The sequence below is a fragment of the Coffea arabica genome, chromosome 9e, assembly GCF_036785885.1.
Source record: "Coffea arabica cultivar ET-39 chromosome 9e, Coffea Arabica ET-39 HiFi, whole genome shotgun sequence".
NCBI classification, from domain to species: Eukaryota; Viridiplantae; Streptophyta; class Magnoliopsida; order Gentianales; family Rubiaceae; genus Coffea; species Coffea arabica.
The window spans coordinates 34,797,434-34,809,706 of record NC_092327.1 but is presented as its reverse complement, the minus strand read 5'-3'; the positions used below and the strand labels follow the sequence as shown (position 1 = coordinate 34,809,706).

Below are 12,273 nucleotides of genomic sequence, written 5' to 3'. Positions count from 1 at the left end.
TAGCAAAAGTTATAAAAAAAATTTGTCTATTAAAAACACAACAAAAAACTTGGCATCCAAACAGGCCCTATGTTCTGTTGGTTACAGATGTCTATCTTCAACTGGGAAACAATACCGTGCAGTGGCGGATTTACACTGGGGGCACTGGGGGCACGGGCCCCCACTACCCGCCTTAAATTCCTATGATACCTATAAAAATTTGATATAATTTCAACTGTGCTATGTGGAGTTTTGTGTATCTATTGATTTATAGACCCCCACTGCCCCCCCCCCCCCCTTAAATTTCTATAATACTTATAAAAATTTGATATAATTTCAAGTGTGCTCCCTGGAGTTGTGTATCTATTGATTTATATGCTTTTAAAGTTGTCTTTGATTTTACCTGTTGTTACAGTTACCGTAGAAAGGGTTTTTTCAATAATGAATATAGTGAAGAATTGGTTACAAAATAAAATAGAAGACACTTGGATGAATAATTGTTTAGTTACTTATATTAAGAAAAATATACTTCGTGAAGTTAAAAATGAAAAAGTTGTAAACCGTTATCAAAATATTAAAACTCGTCATGAGCAATTGTAAATAGTTTAGTTTGTTTTTGAAATAAAATTATTATTACATTAATAATTTTGAGTTTGCTTTTTGTTATTTTTCATGAAATATATACATCATTTGTACTTGTTAGTGAATATTTTTTTCCCTTAAAAAACTAAAAAAAGATTAGGTAAAAAATTTTAGAATTGCTTTTGCCCCCACTGAAAATTTTTTCTGACTCCGCCCCTGATACCGTGCATTGACTTGCCATCAACGTTTTGAAAATTGGACCAGACCGGCCGGTTCGATCAGTTGAACCGCAAATTGGCTATGTCTCTGGTCTGATTCAATTAAAAATCCAAAAAATCAATTGAATCGATCAAGATCCGATTGAACCAGTGAAAACTGGTAAAAATCGGGAGGTTCAATCGATTTTTATTAAATATTTATTTTCTAAAATACATATTTTAGTTTTATTCAAAATTTTTAATACTAAAATAAATAAAAATTTATTAAACCTTTGAACCGGAGTCGAACTGATTGAACCGATCAAACCGTGAACCGAAAGGTTCTCCGGTTCACTTTTCGGTCCAACTTTAAAAACATTGCTTGCCACTGCATGCCAGTGCTCGTTGCATCGCATTCAATGCAGTGGTAACAAGAATATCGAGGAAACTCTATTTTGAAACTCGGACCCGACCGGCCAGTCGAACCGGGAACCGGCCAGGTAGCCGGTCCGAGTCATATTAAAAAACCGGAAATTTAAAACCAGGTCAAAGTCGGTCAAAAACCGGGTTTGACCGGGAAAAACCGGTTTTTCCGGTTCAACAGTGATTTTTTTTAAAAAAAAATTCAAACTTTTTAATATTATGTTTTGACCCCCTAAATTGTTAAAACTTATTGATATACCTCAAATATTTGATACTTTATAAATATTGTCCTAAAATTTGATGTTATTTTTCAATTTAATTCATAATTTTAATTCTAAACTTGTTAATATTTATTAAATAATATAAATTGTTATTTGATTGTTCTAATTTCTTTGTATCTTGTTGTTAAATATATTTGAAACATCAAATATATATGAATATACCTTTATTAATATCAACATATTATTAGATATTATATATATAATATTTTAATTTTTAAACAATTTTTATTTATGACGTCATCCGGTTCGACCCCTATCGACCCCCGGTCGAACCCATTGACCCCTGACCCCTGACCTCGGCCGAGTCGCTATCTGGTCCGGTTCTGAAAACATAGCGAGGAAACCCCCTTTCCCCTGCATCTATAAGTCACTTTTCCATTCATCTCTAACCATCTAATTCTAACTTATGCTTTCAAGAATGAGTCCCATGTTCCTGTCACTCCTCCTAGTTTTGTTATCATGGATCATCACCTTTCCAGTATCCCCAACAGTTGGATCATTAGCCAAGCCAGGATGCAGCGATACTTGTGGGAATATTCGCATTCCCTATCCATTTGGAATAGGTCCTGGTTGCTCTCTGAACGAATCATACACCATAATCTGCACTTCTTCCAAGCCGTATCTAAGCAATCTCAACCTGGAGGTGCTGAACGTGTCGTTGCGACGCCAAACAGTAACTGTAAGCACGACAGTAACTCCATTTTGCAGCTCTGGAAACCAAGCAAGTGCCATCAGCAGCTGGAGATCGAATAGTTCAGATCTCGGGGGCGCCCCTTTCTTCTACTCGAAAATATACAACTACTTGGTGATTTTTGGCTGCGGAAATGCTGTCCTGATTAACCAAAACGACAAGATTTTATCAGGTTGTACTTCAACCTGTGAATTCAACAGCCCTGCACAAGCAATTGACACCAGTTCTTGCTATGGTGTCAATTGTTGTGAAACAACCATTCCCTTCTATCTTTCCAAATACCATTTGAACTTTACAGCTTCAAGATTCAGTCTTGGGGGAACTGGAAACTGCTCTTCCGTGTTCTTGGCAGACCAAAACTGGTCACCGGAGAAATTTTTGGAATCCACGCAATCAGTTCCGGTTGTTTTGGCTTGGACTCTAGGAAGAAATGATGTCCAGGCCATTTATCCCTGCGCGTATGGGACGGACTATCTAGAGCTGGAGTCTGGTGGATATCTTGCAAATTTTATGTGTTCAACCTGCGAATTCGGCAGAACTGGCCCTCAAGAGATCAACCCCTATCTACAAGATCAATGTCGCACAAGTACGGTTTTAGCAAACAAAATTTGACAGTAGTTGTTATATTATTGTACAAATTTGCGATTGCATGAGATTAGCAAATGTGTTTAACACTTTTTGGTTTGTTCTTGGAAGGATTCATTGTGGACCCGGGGAGGAGAAACTTGAAAGCGGCTCTTATTGGTAAGACTAAGACCCCCAATCCCCACCCCCCCAATAAAAAACATAAAAACTCCCTTTTGATTACTTTCTCTACTTCATAATGACAAAATATGGTTATCTTTTCTGCTACAATTCTTAGAAGTCAGAACAAATGAGGATAATGAATTACATTTGTTGGTAAATTAAATGGTTTTTGTACCCACTTTGGTTCATTTCTTCCCTTGGAAAACAAAAACCAAAAAAAGGAAAGAAATTAAAAGAAAATGAAAACAAGGATCGTGGATGGTACGGGTAAAAGTCAAAGCAGTCCCACTGCAAAGTGGAACCCATAAATGAAGAAAAATTGACCGTCAAACTAAATTGACAATATATGTGGAAAAGATGTCAAATTGTCAACTATGGAGGCTCTCAAGAAAATGCTTTTTTGACAATTGTGTTTTTCTTGTTTGTCCCTTACTCATCTTGCGTGGCGCATCCGAGTTCACAATTTTAAAGTATTTGTCGGTGGTTCCTGTTTTTCTTCAGCTCTCTCCCAACCTCTGTTTTAATTTTCTTTAACTTTAATTAATTTCGAGAAATCAAATATATTTTTAGAAAAGTTTTAATATAAGTATAAATCTTATATACACTGACAGTATACACTATCAATGATTAAATGTACGATATATTTGCAAAATTATGTGAACTTTTAGACGTATACTTATATCACTAATCTGTACTTTTTTTTTTTCATGAATGTGCATGTATACCGAGCATAGTTTTGTAAGGATGATTTAGTCATAAATTTTTTAGTATTTTAATTTGTGAAAACTAACCATATACCCCATCCATAAATTTTCCAAAACTAACACCCTTGTTTGTAAAAATTTATCCATGTTCTTTGCACACTCTTCTATTTGTATACATTTTCATTTCTAAAAGAGTGTACATTAGATCTGCTTCTTGATATTCTACAAGTCTTAGCCAGTCAATTATATAGTTGAATGTTTTTATTATGGCACCATGCTGGACTTTTGCAGGTGTTTTCGCTGGCGTAGGCGTCTTAATTTTCATAGCTATCAGTTTTACCTCGTACAAACTAGTAAAAAGGAGGAGGGACAAAATGATCAAAGAAAAATTTTTCAAAAGAAATGGTGGACTTTTATTACAGCAGCAGCTATCTGCTGATGATAGGGTTATCAACAAAACAAGGATTTTCACTGCTAAAGACTTGGACAAGGCCACTGATCACTTCAATGAAAATCGAGTGCTCGGTCGAGGAGGGCAAGGTACAGTCTACAAAGGGATGCTAGCAGATGGAAATCTTGCAGCAATAAAGAAGTCTAAGAAGGTTGATGAAAGCCAACTGGGGGAATTTATTAACGAGGTTGTCATTCTGTCACAAGTCAATCATAGGAATGTGGTGAAATTACTAGGTTGTTGTTTGGAGACAGAAGTTCCTATACTGGTGTATGAATTAATCCCGAATGGAACCCTCTTCAGACTCATTCACAATGAGAATGATGATGAGTTCCCCTTCACTTGGAGCTTGAGATTAAGAATGGCAGCAGAAGTAGCAGGGGCATTGGCTTATCTACACTCCGCCACTTCTGTTCCTATTTATCACAGGGATATCAAGTCCAGCAACATACTCTTGGACGAAAAGTACGTAGCCAAAGTGTCTGATTTTGGAACTTCGAGGTCTGTTTCGATTGATAAAACTCACTTTACTACTATGGTGAAAGGGACTTTTGGCTATTTGGATCCCGCGTACTTTCAATCAAGCCAGTTTACGGAGAAAAGTGATGTTTACAGCTTTGGGGTTGTTCTGGTCGAACTCTTGACAAGAAAAAAGCCGGTATCATCAGAATTAGAAGAAGATAGTCACTTGAGCTTGGCAACAAGGTTTTTGATAACAATGGATGAAAATCGTCTCAACAGCATTCTCGATCCTGAACTTCAAGATCAGAGGACTGAAGAAGAAGTTGTTGCTGTTGCTAAACTTGCTCAAAGATGCCTTAACTTGAATGGGAAGAAAAGGCCCACTATGAAGGAAGTAGCCACTGAGTTAGACAGCATCAAAATGTCAGCAAATCAGTCAACTAATCAAGCAAATTATGAAAGCCAAGGATTCAAGAAGGAAGGCTCTAAATCAGTTGCATTTTCTGATAATTATCCTTCGTGGACAAGTACAGGAACCAATTGCATCACCTTAAGTTCAGCGGCCTAGCCAGATACAAACACATTTTGATTATACATCAAATCTTGGTCCTTGATCAGTTTTACATCTTTCCACATATTTCCCATTCATAACATTAGTGTCACTAAAGTTTGATATATACATGTTTAGGTTTGGCGTCAACAGTTGCTTAGGATGGCTTCATTTTCAATAGTTATAGTTATACCTGACAATTGAACAGGTTGGGTGAGTTTTGGGCTGGTTAATATTGAGTTTTCATTTAAATGGGTTATATCCAACCCGCCCAACTTTAGATTGGGTTAATTTTGGATTGGGTCATATTGGGTCATTTCAAATCCATGACCCAATTATGACCCAATATATTAATTAATAGATTTTGATATATAAACTCTTTCAAATATATTTTCACATACAAAAAAAAAAAAAAATTGAAGTGGGTGTCCAATACAAATACCCAAACTACCTAAAAAAAGATTTTATGCTAATATTTTCACAAAGAAAGTATGGTAATTTTGGATTTATGTAGTTTTTACATATTGAGAATACGGTTTACAAAAACAAAAATCTTTTAGCATGAATGAGTTATGTGGTAGTTATTAAGCACCGAGGACATGAGTAGTTGTAAGTTAACATTAATGTCTCAAAATTAATTTCGAATTTAATAATATTCAAATTCTTCTTACTGAACATTTTGGTGACGATAATATAAATGAAAAAAAGTCACATTGTAGCTAAATATCTAACTCATAAATGCAAATTAATTTTTTTGTCACGATAAATCTGGCAACTATTTTAACACATCTGGCCTTGTCCATATCTAGGGTAATACCCTATTAAGTATGTAACCAAGGAATTAAAAATATGCCAAGTAAAAAAAATTTAACTTGCTTGGCGAATTATGTTATAAGCACAAAAGATGTTTATAGCAAAAAATAATTAAAAAAGTCTATAGTTGATGCTTTTGAGTAACTATTCACCTTTTTAAGATTGTGTTGATTATTCACTTGATTCAATTAGCAAAAGTTAGGTAATGAGTGTCCAATACAAATATCCAAACCGCCCAAAATATATGTGGGTTTTTATTACCCAACCCAAAATTGACCCAATACCCAACTTACCCAACCCAACCTCTCAAATTAGTGTGTGGGTTGGGTGGGTTGTTGGGTTTTGGGTATAATTGCCAGGTCTAGTTATAGTTGGCTACAATTTACTGAGTCTTCTGGTGGAAAAATATGGGGAAAAAAAAAGAAAGAAAGAAAGAAAGGAGCATTGAGGAGGAGGAACTTGATTTTAACTGTAATACTGGACATGGTTCATGCAACTTCAACAAACCAATAAAAGAACATTTGTTTTCCACAAATTTGACTCATTCCATAGCAGTTGCTCTACGATTTAGTTTTAAGTTGCACACAATAATTCGATTGATTTATACCCTTTTTTTATTCATTCATATTGCAATACTCCACATTAAAATCCATCTTTGAGATGCACAAATATTTTTTCCCTTTTTACCTTTTCAGAATTTGCATCCGATGCTAAATGTGAAACACTTGCACATGGGATGTCTAAAGTCTATACTCCAAAACCAGGATGGGAACCAATATTTCATAAAGATAATGACTTCAAAACAAATAAGGTGTATTGACTATTGACCGGGGCAAATTGCATTAAAGTCGTCAACGCTCAACAAGAACATCAACAGGACACTCTTTTCCTTTCTATACATAAGCAAATCCTCCATTCATCTCTAAACCATCTGCTTCTAAATTATGCATCACAAAACAATAATGACTTCCAAATATCTGCCCTTTTCCCTCCTATATTTGCTATCATGGATCATCACCTTTGGAATATGCCCAACAGTAGGATTATTAGCTAAGCTTGGATGCAGTGACACTTGTGGCAGTGTTCGCATCCCCTATCCATTTGGAATTGGTCCTGGTTGCTCCCTCAACGAATCATACACCATAATCTGCGCTTCTTCCAAGCCATATCTGAGCAGCCTCAACCTGGAGGTGCTGAAAGTGTCGTTGCGCAACCTAACAGTAACTGTAAACACGCCAATAACAGCTCCATCCTGCATCTCCGGAGCCCAGACTGGCGCTATCAGCGGCTGGAGATCGAATAGCTCTGATCTTGCGGGCACCCCTTTCTTTTACTCCAAAACATACAACAAATTGGTGCTTTTTGGATGTGGAACTGCTGTCCTACTTAATCAAAACAATAACAAGATTTTATCGGGTTGTACTTCGATCTGTAAATCGGACACCCCTCCTCAACCAATCAACATTAACAGTACTTGCTACAATTGTTGTGAAACAGCCATTCCCTTCTATCTTCCCAAATACCATCTAAATTTTACAGCTTCAAGATTCAATCGTGGGACGATCAGAAGCAGAATTAATGGAACCAGTAGCTGCTCTTCTGTGTTTTTGGTCGACCAAAGCTTATCGCCGGTGACATATTCACAATCCATGCATTCAGTTCCGGTTGTTTTGGCTTGGACTCTGGGAAGAGATGATGTCCAGGCCATTTATCCTTGCCAGTACATAATAACATATCTAGAATTGGAGTCCGGTGAAAATATGGCAACATTTCGTTGTACCACATGCGGGACAGAGCCTGAAGATATATATATCAACCCTTATTTACAAAAATTTCAATGCGGCACAGGTACTGTTTAAAAGTTCTATAGTTATTTTTTCAAAGCACAAAACGTATTATAGCATTACCTAAAAATTGTTGCAGTGTTCTTTGAAGGATTCAACTCGAAATCCAGGAGGAAGCACTTGAAAGCAGCTCTTATTGGTAAGACAAAGACACCCTTTTTTATTACATTTTGAACTTAATAATGTCATACATGGTATCTTTTCTACTAGAAGCCTTGGAAGTTAGAAGAAATGAGGATTGCTTGATCTGTGAAATAAACAAAATTTTGTGCCTACTTAGATTCATTCTTTCCCATCCACCCCCCAAAACTGAAATGAAAACAATAAAAAGAAATTGAAAGAATTGATAATGGTAAAAGACAAAACCTCCTACTTGAAAAGTAAATGTATACCCGAAATTTGTAAATAACAGATGCTCAATAAAGTACTCTTTTGACTTGGAAATTTGCCGTTGACTAGCATGGCTTTAGCAAGAAAACACCTCTTAGTTCTGATCCCAAAAAAAAAAAAAAAACACTTATATACTTAATAAAGTACTTTATTGACTTCGGAATTTGTCGTTGACTTGAATGGCTTTAGGAAGAAAACGCCTCTTAGTTCTGATCCAAAAAAAAAAAAACACCAATAAAGTACTTTTTGACTTGGAATTTGTCGTTGACTTGAATGGCTTTGGGAAGAAAACACCTTCTAGTTCTGATCCAAAAAAAAAAAACACTTATTTGACCAATCTGCTTTTCTTCTTGAATTAATATTAATAAGCTCCGAAACCTGGACGAACTTTTTGAAAAGAAAACCGAGAATAGAAAAAACAAAGAGCAAATCTCTCAAATAGTCCTTCAAATTTTTCACTAATTCAAGTCTTGTCCCCCATATTAAAAATGGGATATAATAGTTTTTTAACAAAATTTTTTGAGCCAAATTGGTTCCCACGTGGTGGAACAGCCAAGAAAGTTTCTATGTGGCCCCTACGTGGTGAAACAGCTAAGAAAGTTCAAATGTCACCATCATTTTAGTCCAATTTTTTCTTGGCCACTCTACAATATAAGGACCACTTTTGGCCTAAAAACTTTTGTTGAAGGACCATTCTATCCTATTTTTAAGATGGAGGACTAAACGTGAATTAGTTTAAAAGTTGAAGGATTATTTGGGAAATTTGTCCAAAAACAGAATTATCTTAAATTATGTTCACTAGTTGTGGTCCTAGTTGTCTCTTGACAAATTCTACTTTTCCTTTCTACAACACCATTTTATTGAGGGATTTTAGTGACCGAAAACTCATGAGAAATTTCATTATGATCACAAAAATTCAGAAAAAACTACAATATTTGAATTTGATTTCATTATCACTTCTAATTTTCATAATATTCAAGATTAACAAATTGGGGTTGGGCCCAAATGTTATAATTGAAATGCCTGAAGTAGCTACTTTAGTACTTAACTGAGGTCACTATTTCTTTTTTTCTTTTTTTTTTTAATAAGAAGGGGGAAACGCAATTCAATATATGGCTCGTTCGTGAAATTGATTCCTGTTACGTCAACAAAAAAGAAATTTGATCCGTAAAATTTCTGATTTTAGAAAATCAATTTACAAAATATTATTAATACCAAGCAGTTTTAACTTTACATTTTATCCGTACTGTTCTATCTGTGTACATTTTCCAAAATAGTATACGGTAGATCTACTTCTTCATGTTTAACAGGTCTTAGCCATTCAATTTTATAGTTGAATGTTTTTAATATGGCACCATGCTGGACATTCGCAGGTGTTTCCGCTGGCATAGGCGTCTTAATTTTCATTGCTGCCAGTTTCACCTTGTACGAACTAGTAAAAAGGAGAAGGGACAAAATGATCAAAGAAAAATTTTTCAAAAGAAATGGTGGACTTTTATTACAACAGCAGCTATCTGCTGATGATAGAGTTATCAACAAAACAAGGATTTTCACTGCTAAAGAGTTGGACAAGGTCACTGATCACTTCAATGAAAATCGAGTGGTCGGTCGAGGTGGCCAAGGTACTGTCTACAAAGGGATGCTAGCAGATGGAAATCTTGCAGCAATAAAGAAGTCTAAGAAGGTTGATGGAAGCCAACTGGGGCAATTTATTAACGAGGTTGTCATTCTGTCACAAGTCAATCATAGGAATGTGGTGAAATTACTGGGTTGTTGTTTGGAGACAGAGGTTCCTATTCTGGTGTATGAATTTATCCCGAATGGAACCCTCGATAGACTCATTCACAATGATGAAGAGTTCCCCTTCACCTGGAGCTCGAGGTTGAAAATAGCGGCAGAAGTAGCAGGGGCATTGGCATACCTACACTCTGCAATTACAATTCCTATTTATCATCGAGATATCAAGTCGAGCAACATACTCTTGGATGAAAAGTACATAGCTAAAGTGTCTGATTTTGGGATTTCGAAGTCTATTTCAATTGATAAGACTCACCTAACTACTCAGGTGAGAGGTACTTTTGGCTATTTGGATCCAGAGTACTTCCAGTCGAGCCAATTTACAGAGAAAAGTGATGTTTATAGCTTTGGGGTTGTTCTGGTTGAACTCTTGACTAGAAAAAAGCCGGTATCATTGTCAGGATCATTTGAAGATAGTCACTTGGGCTTGGCAAAAAGGTTTTTGGTGATGATGGATGAAAATCGTCTCGCCAGCATTCTTGATCCACAAGTTCTAGATCAGAGGATTGAAGAAGAGGTCATTGCTGTCGCTGAACTTGCTCAAAGATGCCTAAACTTGAACGGGAAGGAAAGGCCTACCATGAAAGAAGTGGCTACAGTGTTGGAAAACATTAAACTGTCAGCAAATCCTGCAAATATTCAAGTAAACTTTGAAGCTCAAGGGTTCGAGAAGGGAGAAACTGAATCAGTTATTTCTGTTACTAATCCTTCATGGACAACCGGAAGATAACATCACCTTTGGTTCTTCTGCAAGAAGTGGGTATGGGTCGGATAACCGCTCCATGCGCCATTTGGTTGACCCGACTCACACCTTATGAGTCAACCATTTTTTTATTCTTATTCACCCAACATATCAGCGGAGTACTCGTTGAGATAGGATCGAGTCAACGGATATCCGCCCTACTCCACTTATTATTTAATTTTTTAAAAAATAAAATTTATATTTATTTCATTTTGTATTTACATATTCATCTAATATTTAATAAAAAAAATTTCCCAAAAAAAAGTCTGCTGACAGGTGTCGAGCCTATGCAATAATAATTATCTACTCAAGAAAAATACAAATTTGTATATAGCGGTGAGTAGGGTCGAATCTATAGGGATTGGGGGTAATTCGTTTCTTTAAAGTTCCAATTAACAATGGGGGGTTTTATCGGAATGAAACTAAAACAATTAAGCAATTCAACCAAAAATAAACGATTAACTGACACGAATATAGACAGGAATTAAATAAATAATAGACACACTCTAGCCAAGGATACAACTACTCAGACATAGTTCATTCATCCGATCATTGATGCAAGGGAGGTTCACTTAATTTTATTAACAGGTTAGTTATAGCCGCCAATAAGCTCTGACGACCAGTTTTTCCTTAATTTATTGATAACCAAGGTATGACCATTGATTACCCCTAACCAGAAAATACTCCTAGGTACGACCGTATGAGTTAATTCCCTAATTACACTAAGAACCAATGTTTTGAAAACCGGGCTAGATCGGCCGGTTCGACCGGTTGAACTACGAACCAGCCCATGGCACCGGTCCGGTTCTATATTAGGGTTGACCATGCTAGAAAACCGGTCAAAAACCGATCCAACCGTCGAAACCGGATTGAACCGGTTTTTCTCGGTTTTCGAGTTTTCCACTTTTTTTTTTTTTTTTTTTTTTTTTACGTTTTGCAAAATGTAGCTTTCAAGATTCGAATTCATGGCCTTTGTCATAAAAGACCAATATAGTAACCGTTGTACTATCACATCTTATTACTTTTTTTTATAACTTATTTATATAAAACAAACACTCATATTTTTTTTTCCATTTTTCTTACAAAATCTCATCCTCTCATGACTTTTTTTTTTAATCTTCAACTCTCTCTCTCTCTCTCTCTCTCTCTTTATCCTCTTTTCTTTTGTCACTTCCTTTTTAATCAAACATCTTTATTTTTAATTTATTGATTTTTTCTTAAATCTTTTAATTTTATTTTTGTCCATTAAATTAAAAAAGTTAAAAAAGAATTATTTTTTTAATCCAAATTATTTAATGCCACAACCACTTACTTATATCTCATTTTTTATTTCTTATCAAGTTTGCATTTCTATTTTCGATTTTCTTGACTTCTTTCGAACTCCAAATGTTCTTTTTTAAATTGTAATCTCTAAATCCCAAAACGTAAATTAAAATTTAAGTTTACAATGTCTAAATTCTCATAGACGTGAATTTTGTATAATTTCAAAATATTGTGATATTTTTGGGTTGGATTTAAGATTTTTTTGGTAGATATAATTGAAATTGAGATGAAATTTATTTATTTTAACTTATAATTCAAAAATAAATAATTTATTTTTAAAAATTCAAGTTATTCAAA

The 12,273-nt window shown here is 35.3% G+C and overlaps 2 protein-coding genes across 2 annotated transcripts; both read left to right on the top strand.

Moving 5' to 3' along the window:
- The first annotated feature begins 1,860 nt into the window (after positions 1-1,860).
- On the top strand, positions 1,861-5,284 carry LOC113709589 (wall-associated receptor kinase-like 1). The gene is made up of 3 exons (XM_027232389.2): positions 1,861-2,739; positions 2,850-2,897; positions 3,896-5,284. Exons 1-3 carry the CDS (start codon positions 1,869-1,871, stop codon positions 5,083-5,085), a joined length of 2,109 nt encoding a protein of 702 aa, XP_027088190.1. The 5' UTR covers positions 1,861-1,868; the 3' UTR covers positions 5,086-5,284.
- Positions 5,285-6,741: 1,457 nt separating this feature from the next.
- LOC113709387 (putative wall-associated receptor kinase-like 16) lies at positions 6,742-10,902 on the top strand. The gene is made up of 3 exons (XM_027232136.2): positions 6,742-7,728; positions 7,804-7,863; positions 9,488-10,902. The coding sequence occupies exons 1-3, from the start codon at positions 6,825-6,827 to the stop codon at positions 10,639-10,641; spliced, it is 2,118 nt and encodes a 705-aa protein (XP_027087937.2). The 5' UTR covers positions 6,742-6,824; the 3' UTR covers positions 10,642-10,902.
- The last annotated feature ends 1,371 nt before the right edge of the window (positions 10,903-12,273 follow it).